The 25,828-nt window shown below is 39.2% G+C and overlaps 1 protein-coding gene across 4 annotated transcripts in view; it reads right to left on the reverse strand.

Annotated features, from left to right (window-relative positions):
* Positions 1-298: 298 nt before the first annotated feature.
* LOC105200776 (beta-1,4-glucuronyltransferase 1) overlaps positions 299-25,828 on the reverse strand; it is a 47,535-nt gene continuing 22,005 nt past the window's right edge. For 3 of the 4 annotated variants that reach the window (XM_011168494.3, XM_011168492.3, XM_039458175.1), the window contains 3 exons: positions 21,025-21,995; positions 20,402-20,582; positions 299-2,880 (listed from right to left, as the gene is read on the reverse strand). In XM_011168494.3, coding sequence (XP_011166796.1) covers positions 2,674-2,880; positions 20,402-20,582; positions 21,025-21,995 — 1,359 coding nt within the window. In that variant the 3' untranslated portion in view covers positions 299-2,673. Of the gene's footprint in view, positions 2,881-6,929; positions 8,726-20,401; positions 20,583-21,024; positions 21,996-25,828 lie in introns of all 4 variants that reach the window. The other variant, XR_005576449.1, reaches the window with a different exon arrangement.

Below are 25,828 nucleotides of genomic sequence, written 5' to 3' on the forward strand. Positions count from 1 at the left end.
CATGAACATGCAACTGTCTAAACATAGTTTGCAATTAGCCAGTTTTAAACTTTTATATCAAAAACTACTGTTTGAAATAAAAATAACTGTAACTAATTTTTCGAAAACTTTCCTGGTATAGTATTTTGGTAAATTTCGGAACATCCTATATATACTTAAATTCCCTGAATTTTTATCGCTTTATGAAGCGCTGATATAAAAAGGAAATTTATAATTATTTTTAGATCATTTGAAAATTTATTATAATATATTGCGCTTCTTATCAACGAATTCATCGGGAGAATTAAAAACGCAACAATATGGTTTCACAATTCTCTTTATTACACTTTATTATTTCACAACACCACTTATACACTATATTTTATACATCAGTAAAAACATTACAATATAAAGATGACTCTGTGCCTTAACTAAACGTTGACGTTTCAACTTTTAACTGACATCGGCTGTTTTACTTCATTGCTTTGAAAATTAGAACAAGTTTTAATAAATGTTATAATATAAGTATATATTATTTTACCTATATTTATATAAATTATATACATTTGTCAATGTTCATCATTTTTTGCAAACCTTTTTGAAGCATGAATAATGAAATAAAATTTTATTCGACAACACTTGGTTATTACAACAAAAGAGCTTATAAAAATCTGAGAAGACTCACCGTGTCAGTTAAAAGAGAGAATGACAGCATGTTATCTTAAGGATCAATCGGGTAAAACGTTGTCGATGATGATATTTATTGAGCAATCGTTGTCGCTGTTGAGCTTACACAACGCTCGAGCAAATGTGGACCATATCCGCACACACGTGTGCCTGCAAATCTCAAGACATCTCGTCCAATTAATTCTGTAAGTTCGTAACGTAAAGCAAACGTCGATATTAACGTAAAGACATAGCGCGCAACCTGCAAAGCGGCTTGATTATATTGCTAAAGGGAACGGGCGCATTACGCCTCGAGATGTCGCACGGAATATCGTCGATCCCTTGACTCCGTAGATCGCGATGTTTCGCGATGATGTAAAATTATGACTTTCCATTCACTCATATTTGCTATCCGTCACTCAATTATATAATAGTAATCTCAAATTTCCTTGTATCTCCCAAATTATTATTATTTACAAATTATTCAAATTAAATTTAGCTAAATTCGAACGATAAATGTATATCTAGTCTAATCGTATCTTAAATTAAAATTCGGCCAAAGTATACCTCCTGTAACTTTTTATTGTCTATTTTCATTCTAATGTTTAATTTGTAAAGTTTTCTAAATTATGAAATTCCTATAATTAAAATATCAATGCCACTTTTTGTCGGAGAAAAAAGTTTACGACATTAATCAAGAAATTCATTAATTAAAGGTACTACGACTTGAGACACTTCATACATTCACGTCTTTTTTCGATACAAATCCGAAACGATACGCGCGTCACGGCGACACTTTATGCCATTTGTTTATTTTACGTTCAGGGAGGCTACGCCAGTAGCGTCAAGCGGAGTATCGATTTTGGATTTAAACGCCACCCTCTTAAGCCCCAGACAGCTAACGAGGTACGCTCACTTAAGATCCCCTGCCCTCGTTTTCCCGCTCGTCGTGCGCGAGTACGTGCCGCGAAACTCACGACGAGATATTTATTCCGCGATCCCACATGGCGGGTCTCTGATGACTTTGGGAAATCGTGAGCGGAAGTAACAAGAGCTTTCGCGGTTGATTCTGTCTAGCGGAGTCGCTGAACCGGAAGGTTCGATAAGTGGCGCGAATCCACCGATCGCGGTTACCCGATCTGTGGCATCTGTTCTCTCGAGCATACTGGAGCACTCTATCGTTGCGCTTAATACAGTTTCACCATTATTCCAGCTCTAGAGGAGACACAAAAGGGATATAAGACCGACCGGTGATAGATTTCTTTTCCTTTCGCGTAAACGTTTTGAATGTTTAAATGTATAAGTATTTTTTTTTATAATATACGAATGCATCAGTACGAATGTATCAGTGGGCGAAAAATTCGATTTTATAAGTCCAATTCGTCTAAAAATTAAGTAAAGGGAAATCACGTTAATCCAATAACACCACTATGGTAGGATACAAACGTACCTCACACAATTTTGCGTGGCGGAATTGTAGTCTAAAGTTATAATTACTTCTTAAATTACTTCTCTAAAATTTAAATGATAAAGAGAAGTATAATTTTTGTAAACAAAATCCGACTGCTCTTTCTCTCTTTCCATTTTTCTACAAAAAGATTCACAAAGTTAGGCTTCGTTTTGACACTTCTAGCCAGTGTGGTTAAGTAAGGGTTAATAGAGGACTTGGACCGATATATGAAGATATACAATGTATACAACAGTCGAAATGCTTCGAAAGATGTAGCTATGACCGATAAGGTATTTCAATTGTTTATATTGAGAGAGGAAATTATAAAATCTGTATGATAAATCAAGTTGTGAAATAATAGTAGAAAATGAAGAAGAAAAAAGGTTAGTCGGGCGAATTCTTCGTTGACTTGTTCGATCACGCGAAACACTTCGAATCTATTATTAACTACATTACGTGGTGAGTACTGACAGTAGTCAGAGGCCTAATTCTACTTTAGGTTCCTCGATGTTCAGTGTAAGGACGAACGTAAACATTGGAGGAGTCTCAAATCAATGAGATCCTCGATGAGCCTTTTGTCAGTTGGCGTTCTTCATCATTTTCAGCGGATCTCGCATATAACGAGCGAACACCTCCTTCTTGAATGTTTCGAATTGTTTCCTGTTGGCACTGTTTTGACGCTCGCGCCAAGCGGGCCTGGTCTTCCTGGTCTGCAGTCCCCAGTGGCCCGTAAATACCGGCGATAGCACCTTGAACTGATAACCCGTCACGTACATCTCGTAAACCTGCAAGAAAAACGAGCGGCTGGTGTTACATGAGACAAATTTATCGTCTCAAATAAAATTAACGTTGAAAATTGAAAATATATCGCATCGAAAACCGAACGGCGGTTCAATCGATCGTCGACGTGGCGCGTTTAGATATATATTAATCGACTAAATTTATCCGTTACCCAATTACTGTCTCGACCAGAAGGAACATTGTGAAGCAAGAATTCGTCACGCGGTCACAGAGCTACGAAATGTGCGGTGGCCGAGATTCGTTTCCAATCCCGGTGGGCCACAATCCAGTTTCCACGGCGCGCGGCGAGACCGAGAGCCGCGCGTCCCGGAACGGCTACGTAACACGGGAGGAATTCTGTGTCGATCTGCGGTAACTGCGGGCAGACGGGACGTACGACGGAAGTACGAGTGCGCCCGGATTCTTTGCAAGCCCGCTTCGAGCTCCGAAGCCCAGGGTGTGTTTCTGGCTCGAAACTCCGACGGGCGGAGATTCCGTCGCCTCGCGACGTAATAAACGCGAGGCGTCTATGTAAGCCGTCGTGCACCTGCCGCATCTGCGTGCCCGATGCATGTGTGCGAAACGAGCGACATGCATGCCCGTCATTCCTGCATGCCCGTCATTCCTGCGGAACACGATCCGGGGGTGGCGAGGGGAGGGAATGACGTCAGGTCGGCGCAAACGACAATCTTAATACGAGCACGTGTCGCAATGCGCCTCGCCTGTGAATACGTGCGAGAATACTCGGTGATATATCGGGATTGTCTTTTAGAACGGGAAGGTTCGATAGTAGAGGAGGCGCATTTGATGAACAGGACATTATTACCCGTCAAGAGCCGAGATGGCTTTCCTTTATCCAAAATATCGATTCAGCGTGCAAGAATGCAGTCGCGAAATAAAAAAGATCACCTTATCCCCCTGATTAATTTTACACGATCTTTGATATATTTCATTAAAGTTTCTGAAAAGCGATGCAATTAAATTGTATTAGAGGAGAAATAATCACTTTAATGATGTAGAAAAAGGAAAGCGGTTTACAGAGCCGTATCGCAAAAGCTAGCTGTAAGCTAGCGCGCATAAAAAGTGACGCGACTTTTACGATAGGTATTGTGTCGAGACTTATTTCGTCCAGATAGATCTTTACGACGTATCAGACACTGACGAGTAATGCGAGCGTATTTCCGCAAATGTATGACATTGTGAGATTTCCGGATGAACGCGAGCCCCGCGCCAACTTTCGAACGCTCGTCCCATTTCGGCGGAAGTGGCTTTCGGAACATGCCGCTGATATTCGTCCGAATAGTGACATTCTTCACGGGAAGCCCTGTGTTTCCGACAGCATAAGCAGCGCGACAGCAGGGAGAAAGGCGAATGGCGTCGTAATCTCGTCCTCGGGTTTGCCATCCAGGGACAAGCCAGACAGACCTAACGGACGAGATCCGGTCCGCCCGTTCTCCTCCGGTTCGAATGCGTCTTCGTGAATAATCGCACGTAACACTGTACGGGGAATACGTTTGTGTATGTATGTACATCCAACCGAGATACATCCTCGTCGGAAGCGATTGACCTCGTATCGAATGACCCTCCTCCGCCTCCGCATTTAACGTGTAACGACGCAGCTTATTGTCGAAAGCTAGGCACGAGCATTATAAGCTCGTTCCGGTTTGCTTTCTTATTTTGCTTCAGCGGACGTTACTTTGGAACTATACTTGAAGTGCTTATTATAAAACGATAAATCGTGCGTAGAAAGACCAATTTTTGCTGAAGTATTAAAAAATTTTGCTGGTATACTGAAAATATATAATTTTGTCACGCCATCTAATAATGATGTAGGACGTTCGTTTGTCATCAACATTCTTCAGAATTATTAATTGATGGTCCGATAAAATTATTTTCAAATCTGTGTCTAAATTATTAGATACTTTTATACACAAAACCATTCTTTCTGCATGATTATTTGAAATTCTTTTCACAAAAATTATTTTTTGAACACGTGGATACTTTTTAAATTTATTTCAATAAAATAGTCAATAATTTCATAAATTTTTATCTACAGAAATATAACAAAAATAAAAGAGAGATGCACAAAAATGTCAAGTTACATATCAATATTATTATTCGTCCTAAGGCGATCGAAATATATTGCATTTACTCAAAGACGGAAAATGTTAAGCGGCTTAGCGTTAGATTAGATCTTCATCGCATTAGAAACTGAATGATAGATCCAAATTGGAACGCATCCGCAGAGCGGATGACAAATAATGATATTAATTATAGGACGAGTTGAACGGGGATATTGTTGGTTAATGCGACAAAGCACTAACCCATGGGAATAGCAGTGCACGCGGATTACATCGTCGGATGAAATTGATAGACAGAATCTAATCTGCCGTGTTCTAGATCTTGGAGACGTGGGCCCGTGAATAATTATACATAACGACGGCGCGACATGCGTGTGACAGGCGCCACGACGCCTCGGGATTGTCTCCGCAGTACGTGTCGCAATGGATGCACACAATTCGTCACGTTACTACAGTGCTGACACTGCCAAAACATATACGCCACGATTGGCGGGACGAGCTCTCATTTATAACCCGCATCGATTTCCTTCCTCGGTCGAGTCCGGCCCCGCACAATTGCCGTGAAAGCACCTAACATGATACGACGCGAACCTGACAGAAGGGTGACGGAGCACTCCTATTATGTAACAAAGTTGTGCGTGACGAGAATTGAAATTGTATTTTCTAAAGCATTTCATATAATTAAGTCAATTCCTAAAGTCAATTCTCTTTTACTGATTAAACGCGATAATTTTGTAACAACTTTACGTTATGTGTTACTTTTACAGATTTCGAAATCCAGAATCAAAGTATATGCGCACAGAAAAAAAATTAGTATCAAATCAACAGTTCATTGTTTCATTTGTAAGCAAGAATATAAAATCTTGGAAAAATTCGTAATCTTAAACAGATATAATTTGCTTACACGATGAAACAATGAATTATTGATTCGATATTAATTTTTTTCTGTGCATTAATACATGCCCGCAGTATGAACTTTGTGCACACAGAGAACGAAAACAATTTTTTAAATTCATATCTTTTTTTATCATTTTTCAGACGAATATGACGTCCAGAGCTGTCAAGTCGTAAACGATATATAAAAGCTCTGCAGTCTGTATTTCCGAAATTAGAGTCTCCATTAGACATGTAAATTAACGAAAAACAACGAGTTTTTAAAATTAGACTTAAACACCTAATTCAATACGAAAAGTTTATACGAAAAATCCGTGTGTGTGTATGTGCATAATACGCAATGACGTACTGATATTTCGTAAACCGTACGTATGTGTTGTAAATCGTATGTGCGTAAGTCATTGTACAATCACAATGTAAAACTCACGACTTCAGCATTCCCTTAAAAAATTACAAATCGTCCCGCATATCAGTAAATTTCGCTAGAAGATGTAATTATAACGAATGTGATTGCAGCAACGTGTAAAAGTATACGTTTCTATGTATATGAACGAGCGCGGGATAACATACGTTTAAGAATGAAAATTCCATCGAGGTACGAAGGAGTGTAATAACGGCGGGGAAAAAAGGTTTAAAATAAAAACGTAATTACGGCGCCGTGTTTTTAAGAGCACGCGATTCGAATGAGAAATGACATAGGTCTGATCCGTGATGGTTTCAACGCGAATGCATGACGTTCCCGCATGAATTATACGACTAACAAGCCAGGAGGCAGCGCAGCGAGCGCGGCGGACACCGCTGCATAATTATCCGTCTTAATTGGACAGATAATAAATTCCTTTCAGTTTTGCGCGCAGATCACATTCTTGCGGAGGCGGCTAAAGTGCACGTCTCCGCGCGTACCCGGAGTTGCGGAGTGAGGACGGCCAACTGTTTGTCGAGGGTTTCCCGGGGAACAGATTGCATTAAACAACACGGCGGGCGCGGCGCGACGGGCTGACGTATCTTCTTAATTAACAAACCCCGTGGCCTCACATTCGTTACAGAGTCGCGGGCGTAATGATGTTTGCTGAACTTACGCGCGCCGCCCTGATACCGCTCGCGAATGCATACCGACGCACCGTGGCGCGCGCTCTGTTTGCACGCGAAACTTTCGTCATCGCGACGATTATTGGATAATGCACCGCGGCCAGTGTGGCATTAGCCGGTATGCGGTACGCGATGCGCGCCCGACACAGCCACAATACGAAGCGAGAGGAGAACGCGCGATACGAGCCCAACGCGACGTGTGCTTTCCGTAAAACTTGCGCTCCCCTGGAATTCCGCGACGCGAACCCAGCGAACTAACATCGACGACTACCGTTGGTGGTCAAGTAGGAAACATTCCGCGAACCGCGAACGCGCGATAACGCATAATACACGTCAAAGCTCTCGCGGGAGGCGCGGCCCGTTGAAACTTTTCCGCGGCGGCACGAACAATTTGCGCTACTCGACGCTCGATCTCTCTTCCGGTGCGGCTGAAAGGTCTCAAAGAGCGGTGGCGACGGCACTGTGTGCACGTAAAAAAAAAGAAAAAAAAATAGACAAACGAGAGAGTACACGGGAGGCGGAGAAGAAGATATTATCCAAGAAGCACGGTATACATTAGCCACATAAATCTATCTTCTGCTCAGCGTGTTTCGTAATGGCCCTTTTAACAAGCCTGAAAAGCGTTTAGCTTTTTCTCTCAAAATACTGTTACTATTCATACATTCTTTTATAAACAAAATTAGTAGTTGAGAGATAAAGAGGAATAAGAAGAGAATTCAACAATTTCACAACCGCTTTCTGGTCATGAAAATTTAGTTTATATAATAATAGTATAATAATAATCTCTTCATTGTTAATGTACAAAAGCAATAAGTTGCAAAGCTACAAGACGTAAAGAAAAGAGTGGGAGAGAATAGTAAAGGCAAATGATGAGCAAGGCTGCTATAAAGCATCTTACTGACAAATAAACTTTTAAAAACCTTGAGATTTATTATGTAAAAACATTTATACGGGTTTTTTTATAACATTTATACAATTATTAATAATTTTATATTGTGAATATTTTTACAAACTTTTCACAATCTAACGCTCTGCATTGTTTGATTACTAAAATATTTATCTTAATGTGTTGAGAAATTAACAATAAATAAATAATTTTTAGACTTGTTTGAGGGATTCTTGTCAGAAATTTTGTATTAACTGTCTGTTTATATTGATATTTCCTGTTTTTTATTTGATTCTTGCAGGAACAAAATTGTTCACGATGTAATACGATTGATAGAAAATGATTTGGTACCATAATAATAACGCCAGATTTCTTTAAGAAAAAATGAACTTGTTTGGTTTTTATAAGAAACTTTTCAATTATATTAAACGCAAGATTGCTAAAATATCAAAACTTTTTACAATATCATCATGTTTCAGTCCAAAAAAATTATTTTTAGATTTGTATCTAGGTAAATTTTTGATATTTTAACAAAATTATTCTTTCTGTGTACATAAAACTGTTTTATCGCATAAATTTGTCCCATTATAACAATACAGAAGATCATTTTATAAGACCACAAGTAACATATCGTTTGTCGTTTCAATGAGAGATAAGGCAATCGTTTGCGGCCTTCGAATGATAACGCGGAATATTGCAGTGGGTCACCAACACAGCGCGGTTTGTATTTGCGTTAATCACGAGTGTGCGTTTCCGTGTGCTTCTGCATAGCGCGTCAGATAATCGGACCACATAGTTGTGAGTACGTGCGACTGCATACAGAGAACATATTACTGCTATTGTATTTTATAATCACGAATAATATGATATCTCGCATCTAAATGTGATACGCAGTTAGTTCTGAAACAAAAAAGAAAATAAGAATTTTTTTTATCACAAAAAATAAAATTGATATATTCCCTATGCACCTTTTATATATTATAGAATAATTTATGTAGATCCTATACTCGCATAATTTTGCCTACGAAAAAATATAATTTATAATGGCAGTCGCTCATGCCGATTAATAAACTCATAACGTGCCTTACGGCGTTTTATCTGGCGTTTTATTTATTTCGCGTCGGAGCACATCGCTATGTCCGTACCAAAAGAGGTACGTTCAAACACACGGCAGTGAGTTAAAATTTTACAACTAGCGGAAACGTGAACGCGATACATCTCGCTCTCTCGCAAAAATGGAATTGCATGTCGCGCGGAGGACAAGCTTACGTTCCTGGTACCTGGGGGAAATGCGGCCGGGTTAATTTCACGCTTCGGTATCGAATGGGCGGTGTCACTATCATCGCTGCGGACCATTACGATCCTGACACCACGCTGACAGTTCACGCTCTTTATTTCATTCCACCGTCACGCGGCAGCTCCTGTTCGATTTCGCCCGAAAAGGTGACATCCTCTGCAGCGTTACATATCCAACATGTTTCATTACTTTTTTTTCGTCTATCAATCGAAACGGATTGTCGGCATTAGATAATTTGGACGACGGAAATTCGTGTTGTACTTGTAAATTGAAAGATACATCAGAGTTCTGAGTGTTTTACTTTAGGAATCACGTTTTTTTTTTTTAAACGTGTTATATTCTTTACATTCACGAAGTTTTCGCAAATACGCAACCTAATAACCTGTATATGGAACACGCTGCACGTAATACATACGTTTCTTCATTATGATTGAAGTATTAAGTTCAGTTATTCTGCACGTTGCCGCGCGCACAATGCATTACGAGACAACCTAAGCAACGGAATGCATACCATCGCGCCATGTCATGTATCTCGCAAATTAGACGTGACGTAATTACCGTTGTTGTTATATTGACTAAAATCAGCGCCGGCGCAAGCTGTGCGCGACTCAATCCTCACAGTTTGCGGAAGGATCCCGTGGCATCCCGATGCTCGAAATTCAAAGACAGAGTGTCCCTTTGATATTCAAGAACCTCCCCATAGCTCGCTGCGAATTCCTTACGTACCGACGTGTTTCGGGCGGTTCAGCGAAATCATTGCGTACCAACGGTTTAGCTTTGTTGACGCAATCTCATCGAGGGACCCGTGCCAATTTCTCTAGTTCGCAATGACCGCAATGACTCTCTTCAATTTGGTCACCCGTTTGTCTCCGAGCTTCCGTTCTGCAGAATCCCTAGTATATTCTTTTATAAAAATTGCTCAAGTGTACGAGATTTAATATTCAACATGACTTTGAGCGATACTCGTATATATTTTCTTAAACTACATATATTTTAACTACATTTTTGAAATAGTTACCTAACATAACACATCTAACTGTATTCTTTATATGTCTGTTTTATAAAGTGATTCTCCCATATAATAAATGTCAGGGACACAGTTGTAATATAAATAATTTGGTCAATTCTGAAAGTGTAACATTTTTTTTTCAAAAATTACTTCCTTGCTCATTAAATTTGAAGTAGACATGTTGTGTGAGTACAAATATGGAACTTGTCCCAGGCTTCTAAAGTAGCCTAGAAAATAAGCAATAAATGCAGAAAGCTCATTAGTCCAGGACTCATTTCCTCTCTTCTCAACCCCTTTCTTCTTTTTCCTTGTCTAACATTACCCTATTATTTTTATATTAACTTTTTTAATAGACTTCCAGTTTTCAAGTAAAATGATAATTTATCTCTTTTTTGCTTGCACGGCCTTATCACTGACTCGATCAGTCGGTTTAATCTTCATTTAATATTGTGTTTATTGTAACGTTGTTTATACGAACACTCCAAAGTTTTTAATTAATTCGCTGTTTATTTGTACACAATCTCGGCTGATGAAGACTGTGTAAAGTCGGAACTTCCGCCCCACGTTAAATGATATTAATTTTATCATTTAACATATATTAAATTTATATTATTGACCGAAACCTTTATGTTTTATTAGGGTCAGTCAAATGAAAATGAGACAGACTGTATAACGAGCATGATACAGACGTTGATAACCTTTTTCTGTGTGTTTATGGACGTGACCTCCTTGGGAATTAGGGGATAATGGCGCGAATGTTCACCGCTGTATCATTTGTTTGTTAGATGTGCTCGAAGTGAGGTCAGCGCGTCGTGTGTTCGTTCGACATTACTATGGAGGCCGAGAAAGAACAGCGAGGCGTAGTGCGATTTTTGACTGCGGAAGGGATGTCAAGAAGTGCAATTCAAGCCTAAATGTCTGCTGAGTATGGCGAACGATTTTCTCGAATTCGTTTATTCCACGCAAACACACGCGCACGTGACATACTGTGTTCGTCATACTCAGCAGACATTTGGGCTTGAATTGCACTTCCTGACACCTCTTCAGCAGTCAAAAATCGCACTACACCTCACTGTTCTTTCTCGGCCTCCATAGTGATGTCGGACGAACACACGACGCGCTGACCTCACTTCGAGCACGTCTAACAAACAAATGACACAGCGGTGAACATTCGCGCCATTATCCCCTAATTCCCAATAGAGATTACGTCCATAAACACATAGAAAAGGGTTACCAACGTCCGTACCATGCTCGATATACAGTCTGTCTCATTTTCATTTGACTGACTCCCATACTTGTCTAAACAAGAAAGTCTTCCATAGTCGTAGCTAGATTTTGTGCTTTGTATTTACTCGTGTGATTTTATATACTTTCTAAGATTCAACACAAACTGCGCGCCGTTACTTTCGGTCATAACAAAGCTATAATCGAACAAGAGTCAGTAATATCACATTTATTATTAAATTAATATTAGCATCAAATATAGACCCTCCCCCCTAGTCCAATTTTGATTAATTTTTTGAAAAAAGCGCGCGCGAGGGTAAAAAGGATAAAATTTATCTAAATTATCGAAAAACTTGTAAAAAATTTTACTTCGAACGTCTGTTTCGAATCACCCAGGCCAAACGGTGAGAGATAGTCCAATTTTGATCGATTTTTTAAAAAAAAACGACCAAAAATAGTCAAATTCATCAAAATTATCAAAAAACTTGGAAAAAATTTTTTCGAATACCTTTCTACTCTTAATACTTGTTTCTCGTTTTCTTGGTAATATATTCTGTAAATTACTTTTTTACAATAATGTGGGTTTCAAAGTTTATTGTGCTTTGGAATTATGTTTTACACATCTTGTTGAAAACAGACTTTCTTATATCAGAAATATTATTGCAATTTACCACAGGTTTGACATTTTTTTAAATAAAATAAAATAAAATCTGTACGTACTAGTGAAGTACCTACTATAAAATTTATGATTTGATATTTTTATTAATATTGAGTGCAAAAAGGAAACAAGTACTAATTTAAAATTCAAGTTTTTTTTTATTCAGTGCATAAGCATTTTCAGGAATCAGGAATGTATTACAAATATTACGAAATATCATGTTTAAATTCCTAAAAATAATTTTATTTTCCTTTTTTCACTGTACTAAAAATTAAACAGTTTTTTGTTAATATTGAAAAATTTGAAAAATGTGGTTTATGAGTTTTCTGCACTCAACGATTTCAAAGCTCGAGAGAAAAGTTTATTACAGAAATATTCTACGGTATAAAGACTCAAACGGCTCATTACAGTTTGTCAAATATCGCTGTATATTTAATTATAATTTTAATGCTCTTCTTCTACAAATTTCCCTTTATCAAGTCCCCTCACTTGATTTAGATAGGACGCCAATATTATACCATGGCAACTTCGACAGCTCGACAGTCGGATATCCCATATTTCTGTGACGGTACATCCATAGCCGCGATTCGAAACGCTGAATAATATCCGTCGCAGAATGGTAAAGCCGCGAGTGGCACTTTTCGGATAACGTCGGCTCTCTCTCTCTCTCTCTCTCTCTCTCTCTCTCTCTCTCTCGCGTTGCGCAGGAACGTACGTGTTTCGTCGAACAAGGCGCACAAAGAAGTGACACGCATTAAAATGAAGACGTGCCGGCGCATGTCGGCATAAAGCAGGGGGGGGTGGGCGAGACGGTAAACAGAGTCGTATAATTTTTCCAAATGGCATTGCCGAGTAATATGCCGGCTACGCGACAGTAAGCCGCGAGCTAAATCTGATAATTGAGTTTTATGCCATCGCACGTCGACGTAAATCCCTGCGAATACTGCATGTCCCGTTGCCGTCGTACGGCGCCTTTACTTATCTTCTCAGCATTAAGAGGGCACCGGTGCAGCTTGGTACAGAATTAAAGCGGTGAGAGGCAAAAAAAAAGAACGGAACGCGAGCCTCTCGTTAATTTGGACGACACGACGCCTGGGTGAAGTCAGAAATTGAGCACTGGTTTTAATTTTAGGTAAATTTACAGATTGCGGCATTAATTATTTCGTGAAAGTCGAAAGCTAAAAATTTAAATCTTGAACTTATATGAATCGCGATTTATTTTTTAACTGCAAACCATCCGCAATCCATCTTCAGGAATTATGAAAAAGCGGGAGAAGAGGAAGTAATTAATTATTTATTTCTATCACTTTAATTCTCTTATTTTATAATTTTTTAATAAATATAAATTTATTCCTCAAAATACGTAATATGAATGTTTGAAGAATGCGCATATTGTCTATTTTTACCGATGACATTTTATGACGTATCGAAGCGAATTCAATATACAAGAAGTTTAGTAATTGTTTAGCAGTTTATTTTAAAACTCGTCGAAACCAGGTACTGCATTAAAAAAACAAGTCGAAATTCTTTTAATTTTCCTTTCTTGAAGAGATCTTATCGAAGTCTAATAATAATTTGGGCAAAGATGGAGGAAAGATTTCCATACGAGTAGTTAAAAATTTTGTCGCGACGCATAAAAAATTGACTCGCGATCTACACTTAGAAAATCTCCGATTTAAGATATTTTCACGATATACGTGCAATAATTGAAAAAGTTTATAAAACCGCGCGTCCCTTTTCGTTGGTTAGATAGGGCAACACTTTGGTTGTATGAGCTACGCGTGATACAATTAAACTCGATCGATCCTCTCGCGTACGAGGGAGAGAACTTGCATTATACTGCGAGACACTTAAATTGCCGCTTGTTACGCGGTGCCTGCGAGCCGCGAGCCATTGATCTTCCACGAGAGAATTAGCCGCTAAATTACAGACACCCTTTGGATCGAATTGGATCGTTGACTACCGACGTGCTGCGTGGAATACCCGAACAGCCTAATTGAAAATCACTTTCGCCCCCGATTCAATTATGATAAAATAGTTAGCGGAAAAAGATCGCGCCAGAGATGCGTGGAAATAATTAAACGCATGGGGGCATTAAAATAACACCGGCCCAGAGACGCATCCGCATATTCGGAAGTCGAATAAGATTTTTGTTGCTTCATTATCGAATTTGCATTATGAAATGCAGTCACCGGGGCTATATGTGGCGTTTGATGTATGCGCTGATAATTTAAATTCGCAGGTTAATTTGCTCGGCACTTTGCTGCAAAATGTAAATTTAAATACGCGTAATGTGAAATAAAATAAAATTTACTTATTCAGCATCGTTTAATCCCATATTAAATATCTATTTACGAAATGCGGCATATCGGACGTAAAAGGGCATTACGTCAAAAATTAGCAGCATATGCTATCGGACGAATTAAGCTGAAATAAATTATGTCGAAAGCCGGATCAAGCATTAACGAATCGCATGCAAAATAATTCGTCAACGCACGTCGCATAACTCTGTAAATACGCTGATCATTTTAATCAGTAGGAAAAATCACAGGCAGAGAGCGCGCCAGGCTTGAAACAACACTCGATCTCCTCCTCTAAATTTCGTAAATGCAACAATTTTATGAAAAATTACATCCGATTTGTTTTATTCGCATCTTTGTTTCCTCATTCGCACTTTTACATGTGCAACACGCGAATTTCAACTTTGTGTTTCGTGATTTCCGGCGAATCATGAACGATCGAGAGAGAGAGAGAGAGAGAGAGAGAGAGAGAGAGAGCTACCTCGCAACCGGTTCAGGCACACAATCGAGGATCTATTCGTGCCGGTCCGCCTTTGATTTACGACCCCGGGCCGACGGAATCGCTCAATCACCGCGGAACGACTGCTACGTTGAAGCGTCTAGAACGAACTATCTTGTTTCCGACTTGATCGCAGTCACCTGCGAAGTGTTCGCGTGCGCCACTTCGATGACGTTTCTCTCGCGACAATGACTGCCTACCGCTCACCGGCGTCCTCCGGTCGAACGTATTGCCATCATGAATTAATTTCAGCTACTAATGAATACTAAGATTAAGAAGTAAAAACGAAGCAGACAATAAACTCGAAATCGATATTAATTCTCTTATTCATTAATGAACAATAATGTGTCATCTCGAAACCAGCAATGCACTAGAATATCTAAAACAAATCACCATATCTATATCAATAATATCAGCGAGTTTCAAAATAAAAGTTTTAATTAATATATCCATTAAAAATGAGGATATGTCTGTCTATTCTAGAGGATATATCTTCAATTTACGCGTCATACTATCATTCTTCCCGAACATTAGTTATAATAATAGCATTACAAAAATTGATCCGAAATCAACAAATAAAACAACGTCAAATGAGAGTCAGGTGCGGATGGCGATTTTTAATTCGATTATATACCGATGTGAATTAATGAAGTAACATACGTTTCGACTTGCAAAGATTGCAAAAGTTGCTTTGCAGAAATTGATCCGAGCTAATAACGATTTGAGATGTACGTTTTCAAAATACAAATGTGCTCATTTCCCGACGACTTTTATTTCCGTTCCTCTGCACCTCGACGCCTTCCACGCCAAGCTTATCTAGCTTATCGCGGTGCGCCAGCCACGGGTGCCGGAATCAATCCGATAACGCCGGTCTGATGAGATATCAAGCCGGGGCGATTCGTGCCGGCGCGATCGGCGCACTCGATAAACACGACAATAAAGAATCCCGCCAGGTCCGACTACGTTGGCGTGTCGAATCGACGATGACAGAATCGATTGCCAATGTAGAGTCGCGAACGAGCGAGCGAGCGAGCGAGCGGGAGCAGCGCGTGCCGTACATCGTCGGGGCCAAATCCTTTATATTGGCCACGTCGACAATCGCCCGGTGCATCAACGGGTAATTGAAGGTTGTATGAGCGGGAGGAAGGGGGACGTTAAACCCGCTCACGGCTGGACAAAGGCTACGCGGGGACTAGCACGGAGAATTAACGAATCGATCGGCAATTAACATGCTCATTTTACCGGGCAATCGAGGCGAGTCGGGAAACCGGCGTAATTGCATCGTGATTATGGCGCATACCGCATTGTCCTCGCGCATTGTATGCGTAAACAGCCGAAGATTAATTAACGCAAAATAAAATCGGCCCGGTATCGATGCGTTCTCGCGAGGGATGCACGCCTATATGTCGACTAATAACGGAAAAGGCATCAGCTGCAGTTATAAATTTGACATCGAGCGCCATACGCGGATTCGATCAAACCGATCGCATTTTGGAAACAGAAAATAATTCTCAGAAATACCGAGATAAATAGCTAACGTAAATACATCATGGTATAAATCAACTCGTATGAAAGAATTTCTTGTAATGAAAATATGAAAGGAAATAGCGCAGGAGCCAGAAAGAATTTTAAAAGTGAGTGAAGAATGCGGTCAAACGTTGCATTCCTAAAAAAAAGACAAAGTAACTGAGCATTGTAACGAAAATGAGTCTTTGACGAATGGCAAAGAGAAAGGGTAAACGAACGATACCCATTCTCGTCCCTAAGCGAGGTGAATAGATGCGGTGGCGACGGAAACCGCAGAGGAGAGACGCGAGCACCAATGTACAAGTACGTACGTACTTCCGATATCCGCTGGCGTGTAATGCCAGCCGCACCATCGCCACCGCCACCATCGCCACCGCCACCATACCGTCGCCATCATCTCAACAAGGATCGACTGATTGCATCGATGTATAGCTGTGCGATACATACATTTTAATACCGCTCGATGCGCGTGTAATCGACAGTCAAATTTTCCTATAATATTTATTAACTCGATTGGGCGCACTAATGTGCATTAATACGCACTGATGCACAGTAAAGCCGCCGTACATAAATCGGCGTATAAAGATACGTATATATAAATATATAAACAAATTAAATCGTGAAATCTATAACGTGCTTTGTTGTGTTGTATAGTAAAATGTGTGTTTTATCGTTTGAGACATTTGCATTCCACTTTACACTTGGATTAGATTAATATACAACAATTTTAATATGCACCAATATGTATTAGTGCAATCCAATCAGGTTCGTTATAAGAAACATCTCTTTGCTCACGCTATTGAAACAATTGTGATTTAACACATTCAATTGCGCTATGACGTCACTGGTGATCAACACTCAGCTTTCTGTTTACGCCGAGTTGGTCGCCAATAATCGATACTGAGCTTTTGTGTACATTTTGTCGATTATTTATGACTGTGATAGAGCCACAGCCAAATAAATATCATATATCATATTTTCAAAGTTGAAAACGTTATTTAAAAAAAAAAAATAATGCATTACCGTGTAATCTTTAGACTTAGAAAATCTAAAAGTAACACGGCATTATTTTTTAGACTTAGAAAGTGTTGATACATTATTTTATCGTTAATTTTTTGTAATGCTAAAATAAGATTTTTAAGTTATTATTTAATAATGAATATTAAAAATGTAATATCAAACTTGACACTTGAATTTATCTAAAAATTTTTCTAATTAACAATCCTATTGAATAGGCACGAAGATAATAGAGAACCAAAGTAATAATAGGCATAACAGCTGAATTTGTTACTGTTACAGACAGAAAAAAGTAATAATCGTTAAAAAAAAAGTTGCGACAGTGGTAACAGCGTTGCAAGTCAAGATAATGATAACGCTGCATATTTTTATGCAACTCAATATTATAAATTAAATATTTTATTAGTATGTTTAATATTTAACCGCCGTGAAAAGAGACTTAGACTTAAGCTACGTTTGACGGTGAATGTGTTAATTATCTTACCTAGGAAAATACGAAAAAATTGATGAATTTTATAGGTCGTGAAATGTCATAGCAAATGCAGTCTGTGCCGATATTATATGTACGTAGATTTTACGCGTAGATTTTATTGCCGTCGCGTGCACTTCGCGTGCTCGTTTTACGAATTGCAGCTGTGCACGTTCGTCGCGTTCGGATTTTTGCCGCGCGATGGAATTTCGTTATTTCCGTCGTAGAGACTGGAAGCAGTACCGCCGTACTTTCTTGTCAAAACAATGCGGGGGATCCGCATGCCATGGAAGAACATTTATACGTTCAGAGGAATACAATGCTCCGTATATGGACTGGAAGCGGAAAGGTTTTCACGTTTGTTTTGTGGTTTTTGGCACAAATAACATTTTAAGGATCACTGCAATTTCAGTCACCGCGACCTTTTTCTCTCGCAGTCGTTTAAGTGATTGAGTTGTTTAAATGATTGAGAGAAAAAACTTTACGGTTAGATTTCGGAAAAGGTGAAAAGTACGCTCAGAAAAAAGTTATGTTCAAATTGATGAAATCGTTTCTTTAACATGATTTTTCAAGTTGAAATAAACATAGCTTCGATAAAAATAAAAATTTATTTGATTTCAAGAAATAAAATTATTCTTCTTCAAAGTAAGTTAATTATTTGTTTTATTTAAACAAATAATTTTATAATTCAAAGAAGGTACTGACAAAAATGTAAGAAATAATTTAGTTGTTCTGGTTAACAAAAAATTTATTACTTTTATTTAAAAAAAAATTTGCATACACAACCAAACTATTTCTTTGGTACTAAAAAAAACAACTAAAAAGTATCTTCAAATCAAAGAAACTTTTCTTTAATCGTGTAATGCATAAATTTCTTTGATTCAAACCAATTTTTTTTTACTCGAAGAAATTTTTCCTGGGTGTACAAGTATTATTTTTCTGTTTTCACACGAAAAGAACGACTTTTTTTACTAAAGTATCTAAAAATTTAACTAAATAGAGATCTAAAAATCATTTTGTTGAACCATCAAAATAATTTTATAGAATACAAATTGGTTGTTATGAAATCAAAATTTTCTACAGCCTTGCTAAGTTTGCTTGAGCATCTTAATTATAATACTATTTTGATAGCCAACAAAATTATTTTCAAACCTGTAGCTAGTTAAATTTTTAGATACTTTAGTAAAATCTTTCTTTACGTGCACTTTCAAATTTTAAATTGAGATCGATTCTCCCTGTTTAATGTATCGAAGTCTCGCCGCGTAATTTGCCACGAGTTTCATGATGAAGTTTCAAAGTTCGGCGTTATCGAGCTGAGAAATTTGCGAATCTTCGTAAACCGCGCGTGAATGACACGCACCTGAAAAGTACATTAGCGAATGCAATTTGCAGTCTGCGCGACGGCGCGCACGTCCCGATACGCAAACGTTCGATTGCACGGCCGGAGATGCGTCAAGTTTAAATTGAATAATGTCCGTTCCGCGAAACGAGCCTCCATCGTCCGATAACGCCGCAGCAATGATAATATATAATTCAATTAGTGTCCCGTGTGGTGTATGTACGCAACGGCGTAATGTTCATTCTAGTTTGCTGCTCTCGACCCGCCACATGTTGATGCCCTTTTTAGCTCTTTTTTTCTGGTTTGCAGCATGATCTCGCTAATACTCCCTCGTTGGCACAGGTAACTTTATGGCCGTTACATTCGCATTGATGATTTTTTCCGTAGCACGCTATGCCACGTCGTCGAGTTAGCAAAATATCATATTCCGGAACGCATATATCTCTCTCTCTCTCTCTCTCTCTCTCTCTCTCTCTCTCTCTCGATTGATGAAACGCGGAAATACACGTACGCCGAGTATCCCGCTTTTATCGTTAATATCTCAAAATGTATATCTTTTAGTGTAATTTATGCCGACTATTTACAGAGAAGCGTAGAAACGTAATAGCCGGTAGTTGCCGGTTCCATTATTGCCATTTATTCTCTAATCCCATTAATACTCCGAAAGGTATATTAATTTTTGATGTAATACTTTTTATCTCTCCGACGCTGGGATAAACCAGTCGCGCTTGATGACATACACGCTCATACGTATACGATGTACATGCATGCAATTATCATGAGTACATTCGGATCTGAGCCATTTTACGTTCTTTATCATTCATTTCCGCTTTTCCATCGGGAATATTGACGGTAACGTTGCCACGGGAACATTAATAATTCAGACTGTTCTATGATATTGCCGCTAATTGATTCGATACATATCATAAATAATGGCCACAAGCATTGTTTTTTTTTTTTTTTTTTTTTTTTTTAATGGTTATTAAAGTACATCCGCCACTCTCATTTTTCCGAATACGAGTATTTTTGCACATTAGCGGAAGGAATTGCGTTCGTGTATCACCGACCTCCTCGGATCGAACATAAACTTTCGTATTTCACCATTTTATGTTATCTCAAACTCGAGGGCGAAATTGCATTTTCGATTCCACGCGGCAACAAACGTATTCGTCACACGGATGGCGAGTACAAACTACTAGGAAAAAAAAAACTACATATCTTAGGAAATATCGTGTACCTGGGTATTCCTCGTATATCCGTATCCCATAAACCTCTCATCGTGGGGCGGTACGATATCCTTCGCCACGTAAAACGGCTCGTAAAGGAATTCGAAATTCGTCACGTCGTGACTAACGTAGACCTTGCCTGTCTTTACGTTTTCATAATGTATATGGTTCGGTGATATGTCCTGCAGCCACCTGTAAAATAAAAGGATTTCAAAAGCATCTATGCGCCGCGTACCATTTCGTATTTTACAACTAAATACATTTTATATGCATAAAATTGCAAGGTTATATGCAAGAAGCTTATATAAAGACGTAAATTTGTTTATATAAAGTAGACGGATTGTTAATTAAAAATGTAACCTTTGAGTAACAACAAAATTGTCAAATTATTAGCAAATATTATTAACAAATTATTATTGTAATCGTACAAATAATACAATTTATAAAAAAACCATTATGAATTCAAGGAAACTGTTACGTTGGCGTTTAATCAATTTCAATCAATGGATACATAGATTGATTAGTATTTTAATTGTTTCCCAATTAATTAAAGCGAATATAATTTCAAGAAATTTATAAAGAGTTAATATAATATTAAATAATGTATTTGCTATTAATATAAATATAAATTTACCTTGTGAAATTCGTGGCGAACTGATTATGTATGAAGACTTTTTGATGGAATGGCCTGGCCAGGCCTTTCCTGGCGATCCTGATCAACTCCGTTTTATTTGGGGGAAATCTCACGCGTGTGTCTATTTCGTACGTGGGTATTACATAGGCGCACTTATCACAGTTGTCGTTCCTGAGGAACTCGTCGAGCACAACCGTCAGATTGAAGCTCGGGACAATGTCGACGTCCGTTAAAAACACATAGTCCGTCTGGCAGTTTTTGCGCGCCAAGTTCCGCATGTGGTTCTGCGGATACACGTTCCGTATCCGCCAATTGGTCTGCTCGGTCGGCACGCGGGTCATGAACTCGTTGAGGGTGGCTTCCGGTTTGGCACAATCAACAATATCCGGCAGCTCAAAGACGCGCGGTTGCTTCTTAGGCGTTCGCATCTTTGGTACAGCCAGAGAGAAGATCACCCTCTCTCTAATGGATTCGTAGCATTTTCTCAGGTACACCAGGTAACGTTGAAGCACCTCGAATTCTTCGTCACCAGCGGCGTAAAGCGCCACGGACATCGGCCCGGTCCAGTGCAGAGCGACTTGTACCAGTGAGTGTAGTTTTTCCACAGAGCTCTGGGTAGCCAGACACACCCGATAGGTCTGCGAAAGCTCCGTGAACCTGCTACCGACCAGCACCGAGTCGAACATCCGGAATATCCGCCGGGCGTCCCATCTGCCAAGCTTAACGTCCAGTTTGAGACTGTTAGAGTCAGGTGACGTGGGCTGGTAATCCTGGGTGATGCATTCCGACTGTTGCTCGTGCTTGACGAGGGTGCCGAGATTCCATTCGGTGACGGCGCTCACCTCCATTTCCCGCGGAATGGCTTCCGGCGTGCAAGTCTCCGATTGCAGCAGCAGGAACGTCAGCAACATATTCGACAGCGCCAGGATGATCACGCTCGTCAGACTGAGATTCCATGGTCGGCATCCCAGCTAAAAGAAAAAAAATGAACATACGGCTCTCGTTTATCACTTCGTGTCGTTTTACGCGGGCACTGAATATCATCTTAGAAAGTTCGGATTTCAACTTTGAAGATATACCAGAGTAATTTCTCTAATCAATGATTAGATTAGATTAGTTCGATGAATCGGCAATATAAGTTATAGATCCCATGTTTTGGAAACGAGAAAGTTAGGATTTAATCAATACAGGGGAAAGAATTGTTTTGCTAGAGTATCTAAAAATTTAGATGTAAATCCGAAAATAATTTTGTTGAACTATTAAAATAGTTATGAAGGAAACGCATGATGAACAATGTTGCAAAAAATTTTAACATTTTGACCGACTTGAGCATTTTATATAATTATTTTTATGATTTAATAAAATTATTTTCACATCTGTATTTAACTACATTTTTAAATACTTTAGCAAAATCATGCTTTTCGTGCAAAAATTTGCTCTTTTCGCATATCTACGTCAAAAATTGAACTTACCAAAATGATATCAGTCTCGTAACATATGTAATGAGGCACAGTAATAATACATGCGACGGTAACTACATAAGCTCTGCCGCAAGACATAAGTTATCGCCATAAGGGACGAAGTCGCTGAAAACGCGACATAGAAAATAATCGCGAGGCGAAAATATCGTGTGTTCTCGTCATAACGTGTTCGTGTTAAGGCCGAGGAACAGCTCCCTTCACCGTGGCGCGTTTTATGTTCGCCACTTATTCTTCCAGAACCGCGAGGCACAATGTGTCGCCGGCTAGCGTGAATAATTTCATAGGGATACGTGAGCGGAATAAAACGGACCGTGGCGAGATGAGGCCGTCGTATAACGACGAATCTTGCATTAATCCCCGGCGACGGACTAACGCCTCGAGAAAAATTACACCGAATAAAGCGAATCTCTTACAAAAAACAGTGCGCATAAAATCTTCTATTTATTTACAGCAAGTAATGTGCACGTAAAATGTGCATTATTTGCAAAAAAGTCTTGCTTTGCGAAATAATTTTAATCAATTTTTTAAATTGCTCAAAATAATAGAAAGCACAATTCAGCATTTCGTTATTTAGTTGTGCAGCTGTTACAAATTCGAAAAAATGATTAGCTTTGAGACCAAGAAAGAATTGCTTTTATGACTAGAACACGAGACTAAAGCAAACGGCAGGAAAATACACCTTGCAAAATGCAGTCAAGCACGCGCGCATTGTTCTACACCATCTCTGAACGTATCAAAACGTGTAATCGGATTATATCCTTCGCGCGTATTTGCGAGGGAAGTCAAGAAAGCCAAGCGGGATGCGTTTAAACTGAGAATATTTCGCTCTCTTCTATAAATAGGGAGATTACCCTGGCACGCATTGGAGCAATTTCAAGAAAACATAACCAAAAGCATAGTCTCTGTTTAAAACTAAAGAGGAAAAAAAATGCAACATGTATTTAAATATTTTACTTTCAATTTGAATGTGTTTTGAGTCTAAAGTGAAATAATAGCAAAGCTAAACAACGTTGTTCAGAATTTTTTTTTAATTACAAGTGAATATAATATGGGTGTCGTTATATATACTTTCTATATGCGCTGAATTTAAATGGCGTATGTAAAAAAAAATAATTGTGTATGAACAGAAACTACGTTTACAATATGTATACTGTGCCAGAATTAATGTCCTTACATTGTCATAAAACATGCAAATGCAATATATATCTGCATAGCATCCTAATTAAAAGTCTACAATATAATCTCACATAAATTCTCGAAAATACTCGGCAATATATTTTTTTATCTATAAGGAGATAAAAGATATTTTCCTAACAAAATGAGATTAAAGAACTTTCTTTTTGTAAATTAGTTCCGAACCACACGTTAGTGCGAATGATTCTACCATAGATAACTCTATAACAGGTTATTTTTAAACAAAATGTGGATACGTGACTTATTAATCAAATCCAGCTAGAAACGCGTAAACATGCGATTTTTCAAAAATAAAAATTTGCAACTTTATACCTTGACTTTTGGTCACGTTTTTAGAAAGTTTTTACGAAAATACCTCACTGCGACGGACGTTCTAAGCGAAGAACTTACAATAACACCGCAATGGCTGGCGTTGTTTTTAAACAAACTCATGGAAGTAGTTCGGTCACCGACGAAAGTAAACTGCCGAGCAACTTAACTCACTGATAACGAGTCTGATATGACTATCGAATGCAGAGCAAGGCTCATTCTAATTCATCATAAGTTTATGATCCAATAGGATCCATTATAAAAATTAGTGTCTTGTAATAAATAACGGAGACGACAGCATATCGGATACCGGAAGCAATAGAAAAGATGCGAGAAATATGATTTTTTTCTTTTTTTTTTGTTCAAAATTGCTATTTCTTGATATAAAATATTTTCTCTGTGAATCACTAATGAATAAGAAAGCAATAAAAATTAATAATGCCCAAGGGAGGATAGTATATCACAGTCACAACTGTAAAATGAATGTAACATCTTATCCAATCAGGAGGAAAAATGCAATCACTGTACAGCTCTCGTAGAACAGACATCGACTTTTGTTTTTCCTCAGAGCAGTGAAATCCCAATATTTCGTTCTCAATTTGACGCGGATAAGGCAATAAGAGATATTGCCCTGGAAATCGCGACTTTTAAATTGCTCCTAAAATAATTCAAAAATTTTGCACCAATTTTTTTTTTTTATATTGTCATCTTTATACATAGACCGACTTTTGTATTTTTCTTTATATTTTTAACGCTATATGAATAATTTAAGAATCCAGCTGAGACTTGCTCTACTTTACCGTCTAGTCATGTTTGCTGAGGTGAAATGCGATGCTAAAACTTGATGCGTGTCAGGTTGCTTGCCCCTGGGACGTCGAACGCTCTCGCAAAAATCGCTAAACCGCGGCCAACCACTCGATGCGGGAAATCCGCCCTAATGCGCCTTGGGGGAACAATGTGTTGCATCGCGGGCGTAAGCTCGTCGGTCGTAAGTATCCCACCGCAGCAAGTTCCACGCCGCGGCGCGGCGTGGCGAGGGCAAAGAGCGGCCGCGGTGTTACCTACTATAACTGTGAACCCACCGAAAATTATATACACACCGATAAGAACTTCGCGGTAACCCTTCCTTGTACCGCCCCACGTGCCCACCCGCTTTCCATCTGGATGTTCAACCGGCGGAACTAACACCCGAGGTAAGATCTTCGCGCCCGAGGGATATAAATCATTCCTCCTCCTCCTCGATTTCCTTCCCTTCTCACCCCCTACCCCCTTACCCCTTGTAGCCTTCAACCTTCTCGCATCGACCTGCGGCCTCACCGATGGGCAAACCTTTTGGCTATTTGGACGTGCGGTGGTCGTCTTTTCGAAGGCGAGTGCAGGAAGGAAGTCTCGAGTGGAAATGCATCTGCTGAAGGAGCCTTGACCGACTTTGGAGAAGCGGATATCGGATGCATTAGGGTGCGGAACGAGTCGCCCGCGTAATGTACCCTCTCGCGCGATGTTACGCTTTCGCGAGTTACAGCTTGTATGCAGAATACACACACACACACACGTGTGTGTGTGTGTGTGTGTGTGTGTGTGTGTGTGTGTGTGTGTAACGCACGTATGCATACCGCAACGCATTACACGCCGTTTCTCTCGCGGGACAAGCTGTACTCGATGGATATGGCAAGCGCAAATGTTTGACGATTCGAAGGCGCATCCAGCGCGGTGCGTCAACCCGACGCCGGCGGGAAACCTGCGGGAGCGACGACATTTCCGCGATATTCCGTGTGTTATCTCAGAGGACAGATGTGGAATCATGAATAAGAATGAAGCTT

Source organism: Solenopsis invicta, chromosome 2, assembly GCF_016802725.1.
Source record: "Solenopsis invicta isolate M01_SB chromosome 2, UNIL_Sinv_3.0, whole genome shotgun sequence".
Taxonomy (NCBI): Eukaryota; Metazoa; Arthropoda; class Insecta; order Hymenoptera; family Formicidae; genus Solenopsis; species Solenopsis invicta.